This window comes from Cyprinodon variegatus, unplaced genomic scaffold (assembly GCF_000732505.1).
Source record: "Cyprinodon variegatus isolate N-32 unplaced genomic scaffold, C_variegatus-1.0 Scaffold196, whole genome shotgun sequence".
NCBI classification, from domain to species: Eukaryota; Metazoa; Chordata; class Actinopteri; order Cyprinodontiformes; family Cyprinodontidae; genus Cyprinodon; species Cyprinodon variegatus.
Genome location: NW_015150649.1, coordinates 341,800 through 368,771, shown reverse-complemented (window position 1 = coordinate 368,771; position 26,972 = coordinate 341,800). Strand labels below are relative to the sequence as shown.

General features: G+C 37.1%; 1 protein-coding gene across 2 annotated transcripts in view; it reads left to right on the top strand.

The window, feature by feature from the left end:
• znf704 (zinc finger protein 704) overlaps positions 1-26,432 on the top strand; it is a 69,510-nt gene extending 43,078 nt beyond the window's left edge. The window contains exons 3-9 of one of the 2 annotated variants that reach the window (XM_015379625.1): positions 10,442-10,545; positions 13,577-13,854; positions 18,768-18,868; positions 19,147-19,441; positions 19,710-19,829; positions 22,300-22,391; positions 22,662-26,432. In XM_015379625.1, coding sequence (XP_015235111.1) covers positions 10,442-10,545; positions 13,577-13,854; positions 18,768-18,868; positions 19,147-19,441; positions 19,710-19,829; positions 22,300-22,391; positions 22,662-22,776 — 1,105 coding nt within the window. In that variant the 3' untranslated portion in view covers positions 22,777-26,432. The remainder of the gene's footprint in view (positions 1-10,441; positions 10,546-13,576; positions 13,855-18,767; positions 18,869-19,146; positions 19,442-19,709; positions 19,830-22,299; positions 22,392-22,661) is intronic. The other variant, XM_015379626.1, reaches the window with a different exon arrangement.
• Positions 26,433-26,972: the final 540 nt, after the last annotated feature.

Genomic DNA, 26,972 nt, shown 5'->3' with positions numbered 1-26,972 from the left:
TTTATCACCTTGAGGGGCCTCAACTATAACTGTCTCCTTGTTGCTTAAGGAACTTCATTTCTTTATTCAGTCATTTTTTTCTGGTATATCCTGTTTGACCCCCTGTGTGTATTATACAGGTAGCCAAGTAAAACTCACTAATCATAGATATGGCTCTCAGTAATAATATTGTTCATCCTTAATGGCTTCATCATCCATTGTTATCCATTCGTGACCAAGTGCTTCCAGCACATACAATAACCAATACTCTGTAGTGGTTTGAGGAGATTGTGTGCAGGATTTAAATGGCTTAAGGAGATCATGTTGGTGTGTTTTGGTTTCCACAAAAAAGGGATTATTTGGATGTACGCGAAGAATAGACTGTATATAACTATCTCACATCTCCCTGTGTAAAAACAAACTAGACAGACTTGGAAGATTTGCAGAGCCGTGAACAAGCGTTTGTAATCTTTCAGGTTTTTCCAGGTTTGGAACTTTGCAGCTGGACCAAAGCAGAGTACAGCATGATTGTGTATCACTGATTTTCAACTCTTGTGGTTTGAGCCAAGCTATGCTATTTTCATTAGAAATGTTTTTGCTGTTTACATTATTGACTTGTTCAAATAAGAGTATGATAGGAAGATAGCTTATTTTATTGCTGAGGTAAATTCACTATTAAATTAATATATAAAGATTTCCCCCCCTAAAGGCAAGTAATCTCATATGTCTTGGTCCTTACATTGCATATAAACTTCTTTATTTCTCATAAACATCTGCCTTAAATGAATGGCTACATGCACTCTTTTCTTTGCCATTTTTAACTATTACATACAGACCAGTATGTCACGCTGTAGATATATCACATGAAAACTAGGTAGGCATAGATTACATGTTAAAAATCCATTACGATCTGACCTCAAAAATACTTTGAGGAATCTGTTACAAAAAAACAAATTCATAATTGTAAAATTCCTTAGATGACCTTAAAAAACAATGTTCAGGCCTAAATATTGCTTCTGAATAGTAAAAAAATAAATTATTCTGAAAATCTGAAATGTTAATTTTAACGTATAAGAACTGGGTCAGGAAAATGATCATCACTGGCTACTATATTTCTAAATACAGCTTTTCATAATAGGCCTCTACCTACTTTCCTCCTGACAACTCACTCCTAAACTTTCTTTATTTTATCACACTTATTTGAGACTATACATTTTTATTTGATTCATTTTGAAGCTTTAGTTTTTTAAATATTTCTTCACCTCAAGACCAGTACCTCACACATATATAGTTTATATATGAGTGTTGCAGAGAAGATGATATAAACACCAAAACACCATGTTTTTATTGAAAATGGAAGGTTATGAACACATTTAAGAGATGATCTGACATTACATCTTTTGAGAGCAGGTGCTGTTTATAATTTTAACTTTAAATTTATTATTGCATGCTTTTGTTTCAACAGCAGAATATAGATATATACATAAAAAACACCTAGAGCTAAATTATATGTTTTAGCACATCCTCCATGTGCCATCTGCTCACATTTACAGCAAACACTTCCCTGCAGCTGTTTGTGCCGCTGCTTTCGACTTTGCATGCACCAAGTGGTGGACTGATACTTTACTTAAACAGGCACCTAACAGCCTTCACAATATACCAGCGAAAATGAAGCAACTTGGGTGTTAAAATCCAAAACTTCTGTAATTAAGAATAGATGAGTCTCTGTCTTTTGACACAGATAGAAAGGTCTGGTTTCTATGGTTTCACTGGCTAACAATCTTCATGATTTTCCTTTGAGCTGAGTCCAGTGGTTGTTTTTATATGAGAACACCTCCCTGCATCAAGCAATATCAAAGAACCAAGTCAAGCGAAACCCTCTCCCCGCTCTTCAGACATCCTGTTTCTCTCTCTTACTGTCTACGGCAAGAATATGCGGTAGAGATGTCAAACAAGCACAAAGTGTGCGGGAGGGATTGTTTGATATGCATGAAAGAGGCTAAGAGAATCTAAAGCAAGTCCAGCAGGGGTGCAGGGAGGAAGAGGAGAACAGAGCAGTCTGGGTTGTGCTTCAGCAGCACTGGCCTCTGTTTCAGGGGGATTCTTGTTCCATGCCACACCTTTCAGCTGCCTTTATTAGGCATGATTGATAGTGTTTTGAGTGACATGGAAACCAGCGCTGCCAGACTGTGTGCATAGCTGTGTGTGCAAAAAAAGACTGACCTTGGCCCATTTAGCCCCAGTGAACTTGGAAAGAGTTTGTTTATTAATATATCTAAGCCTAATAAAGGTTGTTTCTTCAGGACTTTACATCAAAATATATACTTTTCTTTCCTGTTCAAGAAACTAATTCTGCTTGTGGCAAAGCAGAGGCTCCCTCTGATTTCTTTCATTTTTTTTAATCTTTAGACTTGTAATGTGAGAGCATATGAAGTAAAATGCTGATTTTTATTTATTTTTTGTTGAAAAGACTTGTGGTGGTAACAACCAAGTCAAGTATAAAGAAATGGCAAATTGATTATTTTGGGAACAACTCAAATTGTGTATTTATTGCGAGGCTGTAATGCAAAATGTTGGACAAGATACATTAATGAGCCAAAGGCACAATTAAGTTCATTTAAATTAGATTTATATAAATTATACTATTTGTCTTTATAAAAAAAAAACACTCTAAACAAACAATGTTGATGTAAAATTAATGCGTAGCATAGTTCTACAGACATGGAATAAAAGTTCCTTCTCTTCAGCTTTTATATATAGACGGTGGAAAAGTTAACCTCAGCTCCAGGTTTCATTGGTTCCTCATTTATCGGTCAAATCAAGACCGTCACAGTAACATGAACTCCTGTTATTTTCTCTGTTTTGCTTGAAACTTGACACCGTCTGTCCCCCACAGTGGTGGATACTCTGCTTCTGCCCTTTTCAAACACAGAAGAGCCTGGCCTTTTCTGTTATTTTCTTCCAGCCTGTTTGTTGCATTGATTGAAGTCGTGGCGTCTTAAAGGGGATACACACATCTGGGAGGGGAGGTGCAGCAAATGTAAACATCTGGCACACAAACGCACATGCAGATGCTTCAGTGGCAGCTTGGCGAACAGCCAGAGCTCCCAGCGAACCCGTCAGACCCCCTGAAGAGGGAGCTGTTGTTTTTCTAGCTACGATGCTTCATATTTTAAACTCTACAGGTTAATCATTTCGCGCCGGGTCAAACACATGTTTTGGATTTTGCTCAACTCCCAATCAGTCATCGTCTTGCTTTTATTACTGTAGTTAGATCCATTAGCTCCTGGATTTCTCTTTAACAAACAGCTTTATTTCAGTTGATCCTTTTTTCCTTTTCTATTTTTCAAAACTGTTCTTCTTTCGGCTGCCTGTAGTTTGTGCTTTAGGCAAATTTTTGATATTTTAACTTAACATTTTTATACAGGACTGAAAAATATGAAAGATATTATGATTGATACATAAAGAAACGATTAGTTGTATAGATAAATGCTACAGGTAGTGAATGGATGAAACAGATAAATGCTTAAAGATGTTTTAATTGAGCGGTAATGTCAACATTTTTCATTCATTCAGTAAATGAGTACTCACAGTACTTTGACTCTGGTCAGTCAAAAGGAACAGTCATGTAAAATAATAAAAAGGTAGCAGTAGACAGGAGCAAAATATGACAAGAATGTAAATATGATTCAAAACAATGAAAGGGTACATAAACCAAAACAATTTTCTTAACTTTTAACTATGTTAAAATTATATACCATTATCAAAATCATGCCCAAAGTGGTGTTTTTGTTTTATGCATGCATGTTTGAGTAACCTGGCCACTTGAAGAAGCACCTACCCCACGCCCACTTTCTCTGATGTGTAACATTATACAGTAAGGCACTGTGTGACCATTTCTGTTCAAAGTTAGACGATGGGGTTCTTTAAGCACCTTAGTTAATAATTTATTATATATATATATATATATATATATTTTTTTTTTATGACCTATTTTTCCGTCACGCTTTATACCTGCTGGGGTCACGAGGGGAGCTCTCCAGCAGTCAATGGGCGAGAGGCGAGGTACACCATAGACAGGTCGCCAGTCCATCGCAGGGCAACACAGAGACAAACTTGACCAAAAACCATTCATGCACACACTCACACCTAAGGACAATTTAGAGAAGCCAATTAATCTAACATGATGTTTTTGGACTGTGGGAGGAAGCTTTAGTACCCGGAGAGAACTCATGCATGCACAGGGAGAATATGCAAACTCTATGCAGAAAGACCCCAGGCCGGCAATCAAACCCTTAACCTAGCCCCAATACATCATCTTATTTAAAAAAATATATATATATAAACAATATTATTATTATAGTTATATTATAATTATATTAATAATTATTTAAGTAAAACTAGTATGTAGTATTTCTTTTACAAATATGAAATACATTTTTCTCTAGAGGCTTTTTATGCTTGCTTTTATCATGTAAGTTAGAAGCTGTGTACACTGTAGATTACACAGGATGGATGAATCAGCATTTGTAGTGGAGAGTTGTGATCTTTTCCTTTTTTTTTTTTTTTTGCTGTTTTGGGCTCTTTTTTTAGTATAACCAATGATTAGAACATAAATGTCTGTCAAACTAACTCAGTGGAAAAAAACTTAAGGGACTTTCTCAACTTATTCTGTCAATCAGAGATTCTTTCATTCTTCTTTGTAAGCCATTAATTCTCTGGATAATTTCAGGAGGACAAATAAAACCCACAGCAGCACCCTTATTTTAAACGCAAGAGTCCAGCTCCACCTTTGTCCACTCAAAGTTGGCCTCACTTGTTTTATCTATTTGACCTCGCCTAAGAACCGTGTGGGAGGATTCAGCTGATCAGCATCTCTCTGACACCACACTCCTACTTTTTCTTTTATTTTTATTTGTCCAGAAGGGATCAGCATCAACCACATTTTATTATCTCATTTGTTTTTAACATTTTCTTTTCTGCTGCTTGAAAGGATTGTGTTTGGAGCTGCTACGGTCAGTTAAATCATTGATCATTAGTATTATCTGCTGCACTGTGCAGTTTTCTGATAATATTCTGTTATGGGTCAACTTCTTTCACAATATGAAAGCTTAAAACCTTTGTTTCCTGCTATGTTTTAGTTGTACTTCTTATTTTTATTGATTGTCAACATAATAGAAACCTATTTTGACCTTATTCGGTTCTTCCTAATTAGACGATGAGCATAATATCTATGCATTAACAATGTATCAGGCTCAGACTTAATCTATACTTCACCTCTGTTTTTAATTAAATCTTTTCCCCCAGAGCCGTTAGGAGCAAAAGGAAAAACCATAATACTTCCTAGCTACCAGTTTATACTATGTATAGGTCGATGCTGATGCAGTTTTACTTTAAAGTGTTTGTTTTAGATGGAGAGAAAAAGTCTTGTTTGTCTTGCATTGACTTTAACCACATTAACAGCATTTCCTGTGTCATTTTACTTTGTATTTATGAGCAGCCGGCAGCAAGATGAAATTACATGGATCTATTTCATATAATCTGCTTTAGTAAACAAGCTCTTAACTCCCTCTGTAGAGTTGTGTTAATGCTACCATATACATCCAGGATAATGTCCCTTTCAGGAAGCCTCCAGGGGGGAGGGGGTCAGATCCAAGAACACCGGTTTATTACAGATGATTAAAGCGTGAATATTAAAACGGAGGCTCAAATTTTCAAATGAATGAAGTTCATTTCTCACAATTCATTTAGCAATACATACCTCCTTCTGTTTCTCATGCATCGTGTTTCTAACAGGCTTTGAAAACACACGGATGTGTTCATTTAATCCTTCATAACATGTTTAGGTTTGATAAAACCACTAATGATAGGATTTTTTTTTTTTCCTCACCTCTCGCTCCATTTCAAACACCACGTCATAATTATTAGTCTTCCTAATTCTTTTTTCCTATGATTGACGCTTCTGGTATTTTAAAAGTCAGACAAATCTTCTAGTAATTATTTTCTGACACTGTTGTAGTGGAGATAATATCTGCCGTCAGACGACACCCTCCCAAGGTGACCAGGACGGCGTTTTACAGCAAAGCGGGGGGTTATGGGGAATAGTGACAGCTGTGTGTGCAGCTTCCTTTTCTTGATTTATGTTCAAGCTGTAATGACATCATATTTAGCAGCAGAAAGGGTTATAAATTAGCCATCAGCTAATGGAGGCTTAGCTTCTTTTCTTTGTTGGCCAACACTCTCTTCTCATCTCCCATAGCTTACGCTTTGCCTGAGTAAATAAGCTTTTAATTATAGAATTCAATCACAACTGCAGTATTAATGAGGAAACGCTAAAGTTTAGGAGTCTGTCTGCAGCTTGAATTATGTTGCAAATTTATAGAGCAGATGTGCTTAAATGCATTAAATGAGCAAGTGATTTGAAAAATAAATCATATGATGGATATTTTTTGTTCTTTTGGTTTGTTTTGCCCTTTGTGAATTAAAACTTTGCTAATTTATATCCCCTTTTCATTCCCCAATACATTCTCTTTTCACACCTTACATCCAGGCATACCTATAAACAAAGAATTTAGCCCTTTTTTTTATTTTTAACCACTGCTTATTAGGAGGGTCGCAAAAAAAAAACACCCAAGTGGGGCCAAAATATTGTGAAATGCATAAACTTGAATGTCTCCTGAAATAAATAAATGTACCATTTAGATTTCAGCAATAAATCAATATATAGACTCCTGATTGATATCAATAGAATCCCTCTCTGATAAATGTTTTACTAATTCCATTGGCATTCTGGGTAATGTAGGCAGAAGAAAGAATTAAGGACCTCAAAGCCAGATTGAAGAAGGCTGGTGGTCGGACTAACATATTTTTAAAGATTGCATTTTAAATAAGGATATTGTTTTACTTTAAATTCCCTTTAAAGTCATTATTTTAAATGGGTTATAGCCAAAACACTAATCAATAATAATCAGTATTGACTGCTATGACAGGATTTTATTGTAATACATTTTTCAGCCATAAACATAACCCTAGTACCATTAAATGAGTAAATGTAACATTTATCTATCTAAAATGTCATTTTTTTTTCATTATTAGACTATCTACTTTATATGTATAAATAAATATAGTATAAAGTAAGATAGCTAACATGTTTTTTTAGGTGAACACTAACACAGTTGCTCCTTAGATGTAACCAGCTCTCTCATTGGTTAAACAGCTACACTGGGTTCACAACATGATCAGACTATGATTGGTTTAACTGGTTTTCAGGTCATGGAAAAGGTGAAAGGAAAGCGTGGAGTAAAAAGAAAACGCAACTGCAAAGGGATTTGAAAATGCAAGGTGAAAAGGAAAATGGAAATAATATAAGGAGTTATCTTTTTTAATGTGTGATTAGGACAGAAATTTATAAACCAATTTATTAAATACTTTTTTTTAATCTCCATTCAGAAATACGATCTAAAAATATTTTTTTTGAGTGCAGTATTTAATATTGAATAAATAAATACAATCTACAATGGCTGTTTTTCTTTTTCAGTGACTCTCCTGGTCCTCCATAGAATTGTTATTTTGGGGTTACAGTTTTAAATGTTTGGAAAACCTTTGGCTTATCAGACCGTATGCAATATTAAGGCTTAATTTGGGGGGTGACAAAATAAAAATTCCAAGTTGTCCTTTGCTTAAACACAATAAAAGCTTCAGATTTCACGGGAAGGAAATCAGTTTATAGATTTCCATCAAAAGGTCAGATGAAAAGATTAAAACTGTTGATTTATGTACGACTGGCACATTGAGTACCATAGCAGAAATTGCCATTTTATACCGGAAGAAATCTGATTGACATTCAATAATTGGAGAAGTGAAAAAAGGCAAAGTAGTGATATGACTGTCTTCCAAAAAGTCTTATTATAAACATTAATATAGTCCTTGTTTCTGCTGCAGTGGTGCTTCGTATTTTTCACAATCATGGACTAATAAATCTGAATAATATCTTCAACTGGGTTGCCTTTTTAAAACTAAAGAAAACTCCTGAGGTCTGTTTTTGTTTAGGAGGGAACTCTGGAAATCCCCCTCTGCTCTGGAAGTGGAAACATAGGGCCTTCAGTCCTCACTGAGGCTAAGGCTGCCAAAAATAAAAGACCAATAAATACATCTGAAGAAAAATGCAAGTGCTGTGGTCCATCAGAGGTTTGAGACGAGCAAACGCTGAAACAGAAAGACACCTATTCAATGCTGATCAGGAATGATGGAATGAAACAAACGGTTATCTCAGCGTTATTTGACATGATCATCATTATTTAACATGTTTAGAGTTTTAAAACTGGAAAAAGCCTTCATCTAAAATCAATTTCTGTGTCAGTGTTTGCCTAAAATAATAAATAAATGACTTCTCCATTAGTCAAAACTCTTATTAAATCTTATTAGTCTTATTTTGTTTGTTTGCAGAGTGTTGACCTTTTAATGTTCTGTATTTTCTTTAATTTTGAGGCGAATCTAAACATTAAACCTAAAATGACATGAATAATATTTTCTTATATTCCAAATGTTGATAATTTAACAATATTTTATTGACACCAAATCATAAAAAACTTAAGTTCTGAAACTTTTTTTCTAAAGATTTTTGCTCACCTGTTTATAATAACTGTAAGGTAAACAGACTTGTAACAATATACCTTAATGTTCCCTGGAAAAGGGCAAAAAAGGCATTTTCTAAACATTCAGAGCACATAAATGTGTTAAATCAAAGACATCCTGCTTTTTTTGTTTTAACTAAACAAAATATTTAAATGAAATGCTAATAAAATCACTGCTCAAGTAAAATATCTATGGATTTGTAGTACATTTATTGAGGTATTTCAAAAATTTACTTAAATTACTGTTTTGTTAATTCAAGACAAAGAAATTCAAGAAGGATTTTTGTTTATTTTTAATGTATTTTTTTACATATTTAATGTCCTGGGTTGTATTTTTTTTTTTGTTTCTGTTTCTGTTATTATTTAAGGAATAAGTTGTGTGTTTATTTATACTTTTGAATAAGCAAAAAGTAATAAAAAGAATAAATTTTTTCCAATCTTTAAACCATTTTTGAGATGGACGTGTTTTGTGAATAGGTCTGCCTCTCATTTTTTAATTTAAGGTTTATAATAATGCATTTAGTCGTGTTGGAGGAAATATGACCACTGCAGTGGTTCTAGTCATTTTTTTCAGAAGCACTTTTTGTTTTTATTGTTTTTCTATATCCTGTGAAAGATGCTATGAGGTTTACCTCTTTACCTAAATAGATGTGGCTGCAATTTCTCCTCCATACAAACAGCAGACATATTTTTTTTTTCTTTTCAGTAAACCGTGTGTCTGTTTTAACCTTCCCTGTACTGAACATGTAACGGTGCAAAGGTCCTGTTTTTTTTTTTAAATCATCTGTTATAAAAAAATAAAATAAAAAAACCTGAGTTGGCTGATGCTATGTTCGTCCCAGGATCGGGTTTGATGGTTTGACATCCTCCCAGCATCAAAGAGCTACATGTTTGTGCACACAGTGCTTGTCTTATTAACAGTGAGACATCAGCACAGGTAGGCAGTCAGTGACGCAGTGGTTGACAGGGCTTTGATCACAGAGATTGTGTCTCACTTGTAAAATTGGCGAGTGCCAAAGGATTGGGAGAAGCATCTTCTAGGCTTTGGTTAGACAAATATTAGCTGATATTTATCATGTATTCTGGTTTCTGCACAATAAAACATCCTGCTCACTCTGAGTCAGTGTTACATGCATGTTTTTGTTCTAAGTTTGTACTCTAGTATATCAGCCGGTCACTGTATATATTTCAGAGTAATTTAGGCGATTGCATCAGTTGCTCATAAGAACAAAACACTTGAATATGATTAGTGGCATATGTTGCAGACAGAGCAGTAGTCTGCAGACAATATCTTTTTTTCCTTATCTGGATAAAGTAAGTTAAATCTTTGGAATATTGCTCTTGAAATTGCAGTTTTGAACATTCTGGTTTTTGGATCAAAACAGTGATTTGACATATAAAGTGCTGCTATGGAAGATTTTAAGACAACAGCTTATAATTTAAAAATTCTGACTGAGAAAACAAAACATAACATTTCAGTTTGCCATTACAAATAAGATATTTTTGGACCAGAAGCTACGCAGAACATCATCATGCCTACTGTGTAACACAGTGGTGGCAGCATCATGCTCTGGTTTTACTCTAAGGTGGAATTGTTTTCTTTGTTGCTATGAATCCTAACAGTCTTTACATTTTTGTGTTTTATCTTATCTTTTGTTTCTCAGTTGAATTGTTATTGTCACAGTAGAGGTCAAAGAGGTTTTAAAATGGTATACCATGGAGTTGGCTCTAAGAATCAGCCGTAAAAGAACCTTATTCTGTCTATTAAATGTCAGAAACCGAACGGTGTATAAACAAAAGATGTTTAGGATTTCTATTCTGTCTTATAGACGCTCAGAGGAAGAGGTGGACATGGATAAAGTGACGGCTGCCATGGTTCTGACCAGCCTCTCCACCAGCCCGCTGGTCAGGAGTCCCCCTGTCAAAGTCAGCGGTGAGTTGCATGTCAGACGAACACAGTTTCTAAACAAAGCATTGTCTCTGCATCCTCAGAACACAAATAAATTGTTTCACACCAACCCAGCAATTTGTACGCTCCTCTACCTGCCAATGTTATCTGGTGAATGCATGCGGAAGCTTTGGTTGATAGATGGCTGCCACCTGCCGTGCTTTAAGATTGCTTCATCAATGAACGTAGGGGAATCCACAGAGAAGCCCACAGAGGCTGAAGATCCACATAGTAGCAGGAATCCAGAATTATTTACAGCTGTAAACACATGCTTCAGCTTTTTACATATTTTTTTATCTGTCCGTTCAATAAAGATCTGTCACTTGGTTTGAGATCCCAACTTAAAGGGGCTGTTTTCAAGAAGCCGTCATACTCACATAAACAAGCAGTCAGCTCAGGCAATGACTGACATTAGATGAATATTCAGGCTTATGTTTTCCTTTAACATACACTTAGCTCATTATAGTTCTTTTTCTCCACCACGGGATTAAAATAGCATAGTTTCTTACATTAAAGATGAGCCACTTGGTTGTCTCTGTAAAGTAAGATTATGAGAGAAGAGACGCCCTGCTGGGAGGCTGTTTACTAAACAAAACTGGGTCTCTCTCACTCATTTTGTTATATTCATGCTCAGATACTTCAATATTTCGCCCAGCTTACATGTTCTTTTTTTTTTTTTTTAAATGAGATCTGTTTTGTGTGTGATTTTTCAAAAGAAATATTTCTTTGATCTATAAAAGCAAGACCTTGCTAGTGTCTCCATGGAGTCACTGAACAAGGTAAATGTTTGTAGTTTTGGGCCCGTTCTGTGAGAAGTGGAAGTAGTAATTCAAACTCAAAGTTTTTTATTTATTGTAAAGGCAAGTATGAAGTGATTTACAATATCCCATAAAGCAGGAATGCCCAAAGTCAGTCCTTGATGGCGGCTGTCCTGCAAGTATTAGAGGTTTCCCTGCTCCAGCACAGCTGATTTTCATTATTTTCTTATTAAAAGGCTTTTGCTGAACTACAGTCATCAGATGCATTTCTGCTGAAGCTGAGAAACATTAGCTCCGTTTACGCAACCTTTTTTAAACCGTGCAGAGATCGGTCCGAGCCCGGTAACCGAGATAACTGTTTAGTGTAAATGGCATGCAAAACTGAAGCGGACCATGCCAGACACAACCAAACCACACTAAACTAGTACTAGTTCATCAGTAGGGCTTGGCGCGGTTCAGCTGTGGCATGGTTCTCAGATAACAAAGAGCGCATGAGCAGACCGTGTCATCTCCTTACAGTCAGCCTCCGTAATCAGGAAATTTCACGCATTCATAAAAATACTAGCTTCCCTATCGTGCCACACAATTTCCAGTGATGATTCTCCTTAGCAGTTTGATGAACCTCAACGTTATTCATCTCTAAGCCCTGATTAGACTATCGTTTGTCGTATCCACTTCCCAAAAGTCCACTCTGTCAATTACATTCACCAAAGGCTGCCTCTTAGCCTGACTCTCCACAAGCAAAGAAGTATCCCACTTATAACCAAACTTCCTGAATGTTACAGGTGCTGCCAAGTTGATTTGCTTGCTTTAGAGAGCAGTAGTACCCTGTGTGAGGGTCTGTTAAACCAGACTTCACTGGAATAACAAAAATAGCTAAAAATAGCTTTCATTTTAGTTTTGAGGGTCTTAGATAAAATAGCAGTAAATTGGTTCCAGAAATTATAAAGTGTCAGCCACAAAAACAACATCTTTTACATTCATCTACCATTTCTAAGAAAATTTTTGACAGGTGCGAATTAGAGTAATGAACTTTGTACAACACTTTAAATTGAATAAGTTGCAACTTAGCAACAGTGTACTAAACCGATTAGCTGATATTGTGTTTTCTCACTGCTGATCTAAAATGGTTATTCCTAGTTTACTTTACTTTAGATGTTGTTTATGTTATGTTATTATGTGTTTTAAGTTAACTACAGATTCATATTTGGAGCTTTAACTTTGTCTCTGACACTAACTCCTCTAACTATCCTAAACGCCGTTATTAGGGCCTCATTTTTTCCACACACATATATTTGCCGTTCGGAGGCTCAGCAGAAACCTCACTTCCTGCGTCAGTTCAAGAATTACTTTTATTTTCTATACTGTTTTTATTCAGTCTGTTTTATGCAGAGCCATCTTTATGTGGGTTACCTCCTTTACAAAACAAGTGAGGTCCAAGCTGGACCTAGATTACTGTAGGTCTGCAGATAGGAAAATGTGAACTCTGCTGATCTCACACATTGTAGTTACACGCCAAACTCACCTTTACTTACCTGTAGGACTGTGTAGCAGAGAATTTCTTTGCAAAAAACAAGCCGGCAGTTTCTCTCCCCAGGCTGTCTCCTAGACAAACACAATAGAGTCCTCACAGCTTGAATAATCAGCTGCTCTGCTGGGAAACAAATAAGCATACTGCACCACCACAGCGTGCCTTTCATTATACGTATAGTGAAAGGCAAGTTTGTATTACAGTACTATCCCTATTAGGACTTTCCATAGACTTAAAGTCATTTTTAGTTTCTGCATTTATGCCTTACCCTGACCCTTGCCCTAACCATAACCCCGACATTCATCTAGTGTCAATTCACACCTTTCATATCTCTAAACTTACTCTATATTACCTAATTACTCAAACTTACTCACTATTAAAAATGGGCCTCCAGCCGTTGGTCAAATGGCCTCAGAATGTTAGTTAATGCACCAAAAATGGTCCTAAATAAGTGTTATTAACAAATACACACACATACATATCCTACTGCTTATTGTTATTTTATATCCTATAAGTTTTTACATAATTCATCTACTGTTGATATGAAGGGAGCAATGGAGTTCATCCTTGTAAAATCTTAAGACGCTTTGAATCACACCATTTCATGGTTTCTCTTGCTTTATTTTTATAGTTGTCGATCTCCTTGAAGGAGATTCCTCATGTTGTATCAACCGACTTTGAATTTTCCATCCGCATACATTGTCATCCTTTGTTACCAACTCTTTAGAAGGCCTGAGTGGTTCATGGAAGGAGAACGGCTCAGCTGGACCCTTCACCCCATCCAGCAACAGCTCCTCAGGAGGCTACTGGAGCTGGTCTGCACCAAGCGATCAGTCCAACCCTTCCACGCCATCGCCGCCGCTCTCGGCTGACAGCTTCAAGCCTTTCCGTGTGCCAAGTGTGGGTGGTGTGGGCTCCAACCCGACGGGGGCGGAAGACCCCAGTCTGGATGAGCAGGATGGCAGCAGTCTGCTCTTCGATGAGCCCATCCCACGGAAGCGCAAGGTGAGTTCACTAAATCGATTTTAAGGCTGACATGCGGGTCATCTGAATGTGTGGGAAAAAAAATAAGTAGATTAAAGATTTTAATATCTATAGATGTTTAAAAGGAAACCCACCATATTTTTTCTAAGGTACAGATGTCATGATAACTTAGTCTTTACCAGGTTTTTAATGATTTACCTGTAGCTCAAAGTGTCCAAACTGATCTAAAAATAATGAAATATTTCTTTTAATAAGTGTGTTTGTTCTTAATTTGATGAGGGGAATAGCATCAACTTCCAGTGTAGGGAGTATTTTCTCCTATAATTGGACATATGTGTATATTTATTTTCTGATTTTAAATGCAAATCATCTTATTTTACTAGCTAATTCTCTTACTTATCTGTTAAAGGGAGAAGACTCTTATTTCAAGAACAAACTAACAGAATTTAAATTCATTATGTGACATTTTCAGATAATCAATTAAGCCCAAAATAAAATGACCATAGGATTGGACACATTATAACCACCCTTTAAGCATTTTCATTCCCATAGAAAAAGTTTGATAATTTTTTTTTTTACAATATTACTGCAGCTGATTTATATTTGCAGCCCTTTGTTCAGGTTTCAGGTCAGCCAAACCTTTAAATATTCAATATCTACTTTATAAGCTCCTCAGGTTAAGTGGCTGTAAAACAAGCCAAATCATAACCCCTCTGCCACCATGCTTTATTACTGGTATAAGGCTTTAGTGGTTTTGTGTTTAGCCTGATTTTGAGATTAATTTGGTGTAGAAGTTGAATTAAACAGCTTTTCTTTTGGACGAACAGCTCAGGTGTGGGTGACAGCAGAGTCCAGATGGAGGGCAGAAGTAAAGAGAAAACTGATACTTTTAATTTTAAGCCATTATTGTTGATCTAGCAAAAGACAAAGGAGCAGAAACTGTTTCATGCTGCCAAATGGACATCAGCTGTTTGGTTCTGCTTCTCAGCACAGCAGTTATTATTCAGTCTGATTCTGATCTACACTTTGGCGGGAGGGGGCTAAGGTAAAACACAATGCCCCCATCATCACCCATCATCTTACTGTTTCTCATTTCCCCCTCATCCTGACAGCTCACCGTCACTCATTATGTTTCAGATACTCATCGTGTTGTGTTCTCCCCTCTTATCTGTGCTTCTGTTCCACTTTCATGTCATCATCATCCGTCTCTTCCCTCGTTTCTCCTTCCTCCTTTCCTTCATCCTCTCCTCTTCTCTCACGTCTTTTCTCCAGTTTTTGTTTACCTCTTGATGCTCGTCCTCCCCAGACATCCAATCTTTATAATTACTCCTCTCCCTCTTAGTCGCCCCTCAGAACTGTCCATGATTTTCAATATCGGCGGAACACAAAAGATCATCCCGGCTTTACTTCTCTAAATATCCGTTTAGGTTTGGCCTCATTTTTGCAGTGAAGTAAAGGGGGTCTCAGTGAGAAGTGGGAAAAAAAAGTTTTAGAAGTGGAAAAGTGGAAGATGAAGGTTTCAGATTGAAAATTAAACAGTAATTAAATGACTGCTGAATGTTTTGTAAAATGGGTTATTTTATTGTATATTCTTCTATTTTATCATTATATTAAAAAATACGTTACAACTGTACATTTAGAGTCATATGTTTATATTACTGGTACTGTTTTTATATATTTACATTTTTTTTTTACTATTTTTCTAGGCTGCACTTTTAAAAAATGAGCTGTTCCAAACGAAATTTCTTTTTGTTTTACACTTGTGTAAACAAAATGACAAATAAAGTCTAAAATTTTAAGTCTAATTTGCCGGAATTAAACCATAGAGGAAGAAAAGGGCAAAGAAACAAACTTACTCTATAGAAAAAAATATAGAGAGCTGTGAAATGTGTTTTGCCTCCTACAGGTTTCTTCAGCTTTTTACTCTTTTTGTTCCACTGAAAGGTCTTTGATCATCAAACTGATTTAATTTCAGAAAAAATTACCCAAGTAAATGTTAACAATTCAGGTAAGTCCAGGCTAGTTTGGAGGGAAAAATAAATAAAAATCATCACTTTAAATGTTTTTTTTTTGTATTTACTCAGGTAACCTTTAATATAAAATTTGTTGGAGGTTATGAAACCTTCCAGCATGACTGAAAAACATCAACAGAAGGAATCTTCTATACAGCACTGTAGTTTATGCAGTGGCAAGGCTTCACAGCAGATGATCTGCGTGCCGTGCACCTCCTGTGGTCGTTCTCCCTCAGCAGCACAATACCGTTTGAAGCCCCCTGTTTAATTAACTGTGAAGAGTTTCTTTAGGAGCGCACACTCTGTAACACAGAAACAGGCTTTTGTTGTCAAGACAAAACAATGCTTGGGAGACAGATGATTGCCGTGTGCTTGCATTTCTGATATAAAGTGGAGGGAAAAAAACATCTTGTCAAAATGAAATCAGACTCTTTAACAAAAGTTTGACTGACAGGAGAGCAAGGGGGAAAACTCTGAGGGGCTTTTTCCTTACTGCCGGAAAACAATAAACAGTCTTTCAGGGAAAGGGTGATGTAATTACAGCAGATGAACGAAAGATTGCAGAGAACTGGGTGAATTGTGTCCAGCTTAACTTCATGAAAACATTAAGCAGCATTTAGGAGGAAATCTGTTGTTAAATGAATATTGTTGTTGTCCATAGACTGAGAGGGAAACACCTAATAAGAAACCAATGGAAATGTCCTTGACTGAATCCAGCTCTAATGCCATCAAATAAGTCACATGTACAGTGAAGAGGAAAAAATAAGGACATAAATTCAATATTCTGTTAATTTAAAAAAATGTGTACACAATCTTATATCATTAGCTGATTCTTTAATTACATTTCAAGATTTATTTTTTTGACAAATCAATAAAATGTGCTTTCTAACAGGGGTATCTTATTGTCATTGTCATCTCAGAAATTCCCATATTCTTCTCTAATAGATCTGAGATGTTTGGTTACTTTGTAGTGAAGCCTGTTTCAGTTCCAAAGAGATAGAAGAAAAAGTTATTAATAAAAACTTCTGATCCTTGGAAAGGTAAAATTGAAAAGAGAAGCTATGTTTGAAAATTACCCTTTAACTGGCCAACTTGTGAAACCACCTTCCTCCCAAGTCTTTTATCTAGGCTTTAGCCATAATTGTTTATATGGAGAGTTTCTCTGAAATCCAAAAATAATAAATAAAAAGAAACATTTCCCTGTACATTATGACCAAACATCTTCACTGTGGTCACATTTATCCAAAGCAGGTTAAACCAGAAGGCTTTAAATAAAGAGTTATATATCATCTGCATAAAGAGAAATCTTATGTTTAGGTCGATCTCTCCAAATTTCCTTTTTTGAGCTAAATTGACAATAATTTCTGTAAGATCCAAGTGAAAATGTTGTTTTCTGATAATTATAACAATGAAAAGTAAAATTTTTTACATATAAAACAGACTACTTTGTAAATAAACTTAGATATGAATTGTTAAACATATGAGAGACAAATGTTTGCACAATAAAGAAGCTCATCTGGCCGTACTTCTTTTTATGGGTTTTACGTCAAATGATTGTATGTTTTTAACGATAGCATCAAAAACAAGTTGAATTTATCCCAGAAAGGAAGACAAACGGTTTGTTTTAAAAATACGTCAGCATCAACACAGAAGGAGGAGTCTTTGCAAGCATTTTGGTTTGGTTAAAAAAATCTGTGTTCCTCTTTGGTGGTTTTTGGAGACTCCAGCAGAAACACATCTTTATTGCTAACAGAAGTGGTGAACCGCATCAGTAATTTATTGTAGCCAAAGTATCATGTGCACAGAAAAATAAATAATTTGGAGGATTAACATTCTCTGGATTTGCATCAGATTCGCCCTTATTGCTCAAAATGATTTAGATGACAGTCACTGAGAGGCTGACCTGTGGAGAGGGGTTGGTGGAAAAATGTGGCTTTAGTTTGTTTAAAGCTACTTTTATGTCCCCTAATCCTATGCAGCCCTTATTAATATTGATTTCCATATGGCCAATTTAGATTATTTAGAAACCAGAGAACCAATATCTTTAGATCATCATGGGTTGTTTTGTTTCAATAAACACATTAGCAAAACACATAATCCAGGTCTAATTAAAACCACACAGACTATAACAGACTCGAAGGCAGGGCTGCCTGCACAGCAGATGTTGCTGCATTTTGTTTTTATTTTTATTTTTTTTTAGTTGCTGTCATGGTGGAATGATTAATGTGTGATGCCCTGGAATAATCAGCACATAAAGATCAAGCCAGTAAAGGGAAATTCTCTGCCTGATGAACAGAGCCCCCTATTAATCACTAGTTCAAAGTGTTTTTTTATTGTTGTTGCAGCTGCTCACAGACTCTGTGTAACTTAAACAATGGGGAAGCTACTATTATACATGCTGCCCCCATGTTTGGGCAGAGAAAACACCATGGAAGCCATTCTATGTACCAGAAGAGAGGAAGACAAACACGTTTTCACAGAAAGAACCGAGCTAAGCAACAGGTTTAATGATGAGCAATGAGACGAAAAGACTCAAAGATTTGATCACAGTTTGGTAAAAATATTAAGACACCCAGAAAAACCCAGGCTGTAATAAGGAGCCCTATTTTTTCTCTTCTTTTTAGCGTTTTGGTCTTAATATAGAAGAAATTGTGGATGCTTTATAGAGGCGCAGAGATTAGGGTTTTATTTATCTGACTCAGCTTTAGTCCTGGTTTATCAGCTTTAATAGTTCAAACCTAAACTGAATAATCATAACAATCAAACTTAAACTGTTCAACGTTTTTTATTCAAGCTGTTATAATGACAGATGCAATAATTTACTTCTTCGTGATACTTTTTTTTTTAATCTAAACATAAAAAAGGGCAGTCTTTGCATCCAGGTTATCTGATCTGAACTCATCTGTTGTTTGTTTTCTGCAGAACTCCATGAAGGTCATGTTCAAGTGCCTGTGGAAGAACTGCGGCAAAGTGTTGAGCACCACTGCAGGAATTCAGAGACACATTCGCACCATCCATCTGGGGTATGACAACATTTGCACGCTTTAGGGAACCACCTGCCCTCCATTACTCCCAGTGACCTAAGTAGTCTGTGGTTTGTGGTCTGGCATACTATGAATTCCCTCTATTTTCTGAGAAGCCAGGGAATAAACCTGAAGGATAAATTCTCCATTTAATCCTATAAATTATTTTAATGCGAAGCTTGTGGATTATGAAATTCCATTCTTGCTTATTTTCTGTCATAGAAACACCTTTTTTAAAGTTTTTAAACATTCTCCTTCTTTATACGTCATTCATGTAGGCGTAACTGTGACTCGGACTGCAGCGACGGCGAGGAGGACTTCTACTATACAGAAATCAAGCTCAATACGGATTCAGTTGCTGACGGGCTGAGCAGCCTGTCCCCTGTGTCCTCCTCCGTCCTGTCCCCTCCGCCCCCTCCGCCGTCGCCTCTACAGCCCCTCAGCCATCAGCCGGAGTCCCACCGACCCTCACATCCCTCCGACTCTAAGGAGCCTCACGCAGGTGGCAACACCCCGCTCAGCCGCTCCGCGCCAAGCGCTCTCTACCTCATCCACTCGGACCACGCCTACCAGGTGAGCGCTCAAGTCTCTTCGCAAGCTCACCTATAGGCTTACAAACGGCTTAGGCTGTGTTGGAAAGATCCATGAAAGGGCACAGCTCTGTTTGGGTTCCCTGTTTTCAACAAATACTCCAGCAGCTGTAGCGGATCCTACAAAAATCAGGGAAACATAACACAATAGAACAAATGTGAAAGGAGATTTAGACTTTCAAGTCGCCTCTTTATGATTTAAAGAGATCAATGCTCAGCGTCCTCTGTGCTGTTTGAATGTCCTCCTTTAGGCCACGGCTCCAGTGTCCATTCCCTCCAGCAGCAGTAACTCGTCCTCCACCAGTTTCACTCCCACCAACAGCTTCAGCATCTCCTGGCAGTCGCCTCCAGTCACTTTCACAGGGAACACGGTGAGGGAATGTGACATTCGTTTACATATACAGACCTCCAGATTTATTCACACCCTCCACTAAGTAGGTCGGGGATCCTACACAGGACGAGGATAGGAAAATATTTGGAATGCATAAATACATAAATCTCTGTAACTTCAGAAAATGTTTCTCTGTTTTTTGAATTGTTTAGGTTTTCAATTATTAATCGATAAGGATTATTGTGTCATGTTTTTTGCCTAGTGGGTCATTTTACATTTGGGTTTTAAACAACACCTAAGGGTTCTTGAACAGAGTTTGGATTAGTGTCAAATAAAGTGTAACTTCCTTTTTTTTTATTTTTTTTTTATTGATAAGTCAGGGAGCCAGGTCAGGGATACTGGTCAGGCGGGAACAGTTCTGGAATCCAGAAGTCCACAGCCCAGTCAGGGGTTCCGATCCACACAGGAACAGACAGATCCAGGGTTCCAGGAACCTACAGAGCGTGAAGGCATGTTCAGAGTTCCATGCATCCAGCAGCGAGCTCAGTCAGAAACGCACAGATGCAGACAGGCGGGCTCAGCGGTTGAGGGACAGAGACAAGACATGGTACCAGGATAACTGCAGAGCTTTAAACTGGTCTCCAGCTAGAAGCCAGGACACGATCAGGAGACAAGACAGACACTAATACTATACTAATAATTAGGCAGGTGAGAGAAATGAACAATTAAGATTAGCTATCAGGGCAGATCATGACATTAATAACCAACTGTTGAGATGCAAAACAACAACAAGTAAACAAGGTGATACCACTTCAGCAGTGTCCGCATGCATGGGGAGGGACCAAAACAGTCAATGAAAGACAATTTAGGGAATGTTTTATGCATACATTTCCATAATGACTCAAAAGCTGATGATATATAAATCTTGTAAAGTCTAGAAAAGAAGGAATTTTAATTTGTCACCCTTGAGATGTCCAAAAATGAATAGATTTTTTTGCTGCAGTAGCAATAAAAATGATTTACTAACATTTAATTTAAGAGTAAATCAAGTGTACCACACTTATTGAAGCTGTAGTTTGAACATTTGCAGCTTCATAATACTTTGGCACTGTGTACAAGTCTGCATGATTTGTAATAAGGCTGCCCTGATGCAACATTTAGTGAGATGCAATATTTTTAGGTGTGTCAGAGATTTATTTTACATTTACAGTTCAAATGCCCCAGTCCTCGTACTGGATTTCTATATTTACAAACAGAGAAGCTACAGCTCACTAAGATGAGGAAGAGAAGTTAAGAAGAAAAAAAAAAACAGGAAATGTTTCATTGCACTAATCAACACTATTAACCCCTGTTATTGTTTTTTTCCTGATGCCGTAAAGGTCCGAGGTTGGAGAGATCGTTTACCCTTCCCCTAACACAAATCTCTCTACATCATCCTGGGTTCTCCCCTGTTCTGCTCTTCTTTTTCAGTTTTATGCAGGATTTAGGTCCGATGACAGAGTTGGTCATGGGAGATGGGTGTTTTTATGTCTTGTGACCTATTTTTATGTTGATATGTGATAAGTTTTGGACCATGATGTTGCAGTGCTGACTGACCGCATGATGAGTCAGTTTTTTGGCAAAGGTCATCACACTCTCAAGAACTTTCTGGTATCTCTAAGGACTTGTGATGTTATGCTGTATAGTAGGTTTCCCAGGCTCTGTGGAATAAATAAAAGGACCCACAGAGTCTCTACTGTCCTTTATCCCTCCTTTGTTTCGCTGATTCCATGTTGAGCTTAATTTCTCCAGAGTCACTTAAACTTTGAGCAGCAGCCTCTCAGGTTAATGAACTCTGCACATTTACATCTGTGATGTGACGACACAACAAATCTTTCTCCCAGCTTCCCTCCTTAACATTCAGTTAGACTGCACCAGATTTACAATAGATGATATTTAGAGTTGATTACCCAAAATAATGTTGTTGTTTTTTGCAACATTGATCTATTTACCTCCATTGGCCCCTCCTCTATTTCCCTGAGTGACAAAGTTAATTCAAATTCAATAAAAAAAAACTATATTCATCTCAAAGGGAAATTGAAAAACATTAAAAATAATGAAATATTGAAAAGTTAAATTAAATAGCTAATATCATAATAGCTTGGGTTCTTGTCCAACCTTGTTTCTCTCAGTTCCAGTTCTCAGCAGGTTTAGATGAGTGTCCGTATTCTTCGAGGCTTTTCTGTCTAACAAGGGTTAACAAACATCCACCACACTTAGAAGCCATTGTTTCCTGTTTTTCCCATTTCAAAGAACAGCAAAAAAAACAAACCCGAAGGAACCGCCCTTTGTGTCACATCCCATTCGTTCCCCAGGGATGAAATCATGGATTACTTAAAGTTCCTTAAGGACTAAAAAGCTTTAGTATTGTCTATTTTAGAGGGTTGGCACTGGTGATTTTGCCAATAAATCAATTTTGGGGGATTTATTGTTAATGTTTTGATTGACAAGCTTCTGTTCACTCTTTCCAGGTTTCTCCCACTGAAAACCAGGTGTTCGGAGAACAGCGATCCCAGACCATCTCCGTCCTTTCATCCCCTCCGAGAGCGACCACTGCCCTCAGGTACCAGAACCTCATTGCTTATTCTTTATCTAACGCCACTTGCTGTGTTTAAAGATTTACTATGCAAAGGGAAACACATCTCTGATATAACCTAAAACAAAAAGTCGGAAACCAGGTAATCTGATCACATTTTCTGCCAAAGAAGCCCATCAGAGAGTCAGCTTTGCTGCATGGAGGGAACATTTCTTTGCACATTAGCACGGTGGAGCTTAACTCCCTGATTTACTACAGCATGACCTTTATTGTTGGTTCCTTTTTTCTCCCTCACAGCCGGAAAGTGCGTGGCGAGGGGAAGAAGTGCCGTAAGGTCTACGGGATGGAAAACCGTGACATGTGGTGCACCGCCTGCCGCTGGAAGAAAGCCTGTCAGAGATTCACCGACTGATCCCACCCGGCCAGTGCATCGCAGCACCAGCAGGCACCGCAGCTGTCGGCCAGAGAAACGTAGAGGGAGGGGGCTTCGTTTTGCATGCACTTGGTCTTTCTGCGGCTCAGAATCGCAACTATCCGTCAAGCTCCGGCCCCTCTTTCACGTTAGCGAATCCCTTCCAGCAGCAGAGGCAAATGAAGGATGGCCAAAAACAAAGGGTTGTTTTTTTCACAGTGCTGTCCAGGACTCCTAATACTGCCTCCATCATTCCCAACATTCCCAGAGAATGGGAAACCCCAGTGCAGCTAAACGGTGTAAAATAGATCTTTTCATGTTGGGTTCAGTGTTGCATCTTTCTATGTTTTGTACAGCTCTGGTTTTTAATGGAAAGTCTTGTCTGAGAAGCAGCGTTTTTGCGTTTTGGTAAAAAGATTAATGGGAGACTTTCTTTTTCATCCAAAAAAGGAACTTTTTTTTTGTTCCTCCTTCAATTCTTTAACTTGGTTTGTTTCATTTCTGGACATTTCTGAGATCAATCAGTCCTGTTCCTTCTGGGCTCCGAGGGGCCGTCATGGAACTGGATGAAAGGCGGGAAAGAGAAGGAAGTGAAAGTCAAGCAAGGTGAATAATCAATGCAAACTTCCAGTCCGGGAAAGCAGATGGACTACATCCCATTTGAAGATAACATTAACCTGCTTAATCAAGTCTGTTCCCTCCATTTATTCAGGGATGTGATTCTGCAGAAAGATAAAGAACCAGTAGCTTAAACGTTGGGTTTATGTTAACCTCAACAGCAGCTTCTCTCTTCTTCTGTCATGTTCTTTTTTAATTTTTGGGGCTTTTGTTGCTGTGCCATGTTTACGCTTTTGTTTTAAGCATGTTGCTCCTTCACTTATTTCAATGGGGATCAAACTGAAAATGTTAAACAAAACATATTTGAACACAGCTCTCTTCTAGCTCTTTGAGTCACACCCTGGAAAGAGCAACATGTTTTAAGCACATGCAGAGATAAGAAACCAACCTCCTTGTGTTCATTTAGCTGTTTTCCAAAGCAAACTGCTGAAAAAGGAAACTTTGTTTACATGTGCCACAAGGGTGCATCTCTGTTATCTGTAAGCTAAAGACAGGAGGGCTGAAAACCAAAAGCGTTGCACTAATTTTAATAGACAAACTGATTTCTACCGCAATGTAAGCTCAGTTTCTTCTGAACCTAGCTCTTATGAATGAAATTTAAATAGCAAAAAAATACAAAAACGACATAGCTGCATACAGCCATTCTTGTTTCTTGAAGAAGTGAAGGGAAATGTGGAGACTGGATCATTTCACCTCTTTGCTATTTACTCTGCCATATGTTGCCATTTTGCTCCTGTAAAAAAAACAAAAACATTCACCACTTATCAGATTAATTCTGTCAGTAGTTGGGTATTTTGATGACTAGTAGAGATGTTTGATTAAAAAAAAAATGCTCCAATCTTGTATTATTTAATTGGTCATTGTGATGTGAAGTTTTAAAATAGCTGTCTTCTTTTTTTTATTAGCTTCTAAACCCTGTTTGACCCAATTAACTCTGAAAATATGACCCCTAATCAAACCTTATAACTATAAGATACATCCTTTTTAAAAGTAAAATTTGTTGCATTTATTGGACACATCAAATAAGATGAACTGATCCAAATTCTGCTGCAAATTATTAAGTTATTAGTTGGTGCTATTAGTTCTTGAAAATTTTAATTTGGACATCTCTGCTGCTTACAGTGGAATTGGAGGTGGGTGTGAGAGAGAGCAGATTGTGAACAATTATTAACATTTAGCTTTTCGTCTTAATATTTCACATCTTAATTTTATATTAATAATTTTTTATTCCTTAGAGAAATAGATCTCAGATTTTTAAAACAGGAACTTTAGTTATTTTCTCTTAATCATTCTGATTGGTCACTTTAAAAATGTTGCACAAAAAGCACTTGGAGTTTTTTAGTTTGTTGTATTTTGTCATAAAAGGTTTATCAGTTTACATTATATGTGGGATTCAATTTTATTTTTTGTCTTTTTTTATGCAGACAGTGAAATCACCAATGTTGAACGTTTGAAAAAGTGACTGAAAATCTGCTTAAGTTGGAACTTAAGTTAGGAAACTGTGTCCATCGCCTGAGACTTTAAAATTCAATCTGGCTGCTGTTTTTTCTAGCTTTGAAAACTGATCTCTTTAAATCAATTACTGTTCGATACAACATCCTTTATTCTACATGAGATGTGTTCAGTCAGCATATAACAGTTTTGAAATCTCCCTGGTTTTCTTTCCTGGGACTGAGAGACTAAAACTGGGTTAGTTATTGTTTCCTAATCTGACATCACTAACCACCAGCACTTGTTCCCGTCCTGTTTAGTCCACTTCACAGGAGTTCATTACAATTTCCTCTTTTCACCAAAAGGTCGGTGCAACAATGATCTTTGCATAATTGATATTTTTGGCTCTTGGTATCCATTGCCTCTAAATCACTGTTACAAAGCATGCATTTGCTTTGTAAATCTGTGTCATAGTTTATTTTAATTATGATCAAAAACAACCAAAGCAACATAGAGGGTACTTTTACTATTGAGAATCATTCACCTAACGAATAAGGGCCTCAACCCTGCCATTTCTAGAAAGCCAACATTTTCATGATGGACAGAGGCTGAAGAACCAAACAAACGGTGGCGTAATGTTTAGCCTTCCTGTTATGTGCTCAAATTCTTGCTCTCTCTCACTCCTACAGGTTAAATTAACCTTGGACATGTTCTGATGACAAACATTTTACTTCATGCAGCCGAAATGCCCATACTAAAGCTTGTTGCTGATGCAAATATGAAGCACTTAAGTTCTCTAAAAATGACAGATTTTGCGGTTTCTGACTGAAGTAGTAGCTCAGTAAAACATCAATTTTTCCATCTTATAGGCAGAAGCAACCTAAATACAAAATGACAAGGCGGTGAAATGACCAGCATCCAATTACTTGTCTGTTGTTTACCATGCACTGCACTACTTTCTCACTTTGCTCCATGTAAACCAAACTACAGTTTAACCTTAACCCTTCAGATTGTAAATGAAGAAACTTCCTTTTTCATTCGAAAAGTTTTTATTTGAATTCCAGCTTCTGTTTTTGCCTCAAAGGGAATGTAAGGGCAGCAGCCGGCTTTATTACAGTGTTGTGATTCAAAGACAGAGGTGTTGAGGAAAAGACGAGGCAGTTTGTCCTTACTTTTTCTCTGTTTCTTCTGTTATGTGGCGAGCCTATTTGTTTAAATGCATGCTGTAATGTTAGTTTGCACTTCCGCCAGCCATTTTCACACCAGTTATTATAAACCAACACCAGCTGATAAACTCACCATTGCTACTTTAGCATTCAGTACTTCCACCTCTGCAGGCCGTAGCTCTTACTTCTGTCCTTTTTTTGTTGTTTCTGTATATACGGATTTCTTGTGTATCCTCTAAGCTTGTTCTTTTTTTGCTTGTTTTTCTTGTTTTGTTTTTTAAGCAGATAGATCGAGCAGTTCATCTGGATCCTTTTTTAGGAAGACAGGTTATAAGAAAAGTCTCTGTTCAGCCTTAATGTTGATCATTATTCTTCTGTTGTTACATTTAGGTTATTTCAAAGCTCATCCACCCTTGTACAATGTGAACTTGTTTAAAAAAAAAAAAAGGACAGATTTATATAGTTTCAGAAAAAAAGATTTAAATTCAAAGCTTAAGAAAGAACTTAGGATGTTTTTCTTTGACTATTTTTTCATATGTATATGCATACAAATATATAAAAACTGTTTATTCATTTTATTTTCATGTTCTTCTAATGAGGCTGTAGGAGGAAACTTATTACTATCTCAGCCTCTTGTGCTCTTTTCCTTTAAGTGCGACCTGCATGTGTTCCTTCATGCTCCCACTGTTCTGCTGATATATCCAAAACCCACAGTTGAGTCCATGTTTTATTTCCAGATTATTTGAAGTCTGTTTGTGTTGGATTCCATGCATGAGTGAGGGAACGTGAAGGACGTCCGGGCAAAGCTGCCTGGGATTGATCACCTTTTCCCAAGGTGTCGCCAGGTTCGCTCAAATCCCATCTAGGTTCATGGATGTTTAAGTTACAGCTGAGTTTTGTTTGTTTTTTCTCATTTTGTAATTATTGTTCAATGTACTTCCCACTGATTTCTTTCCATCACTATGGTGCTTTTGTGTTTTT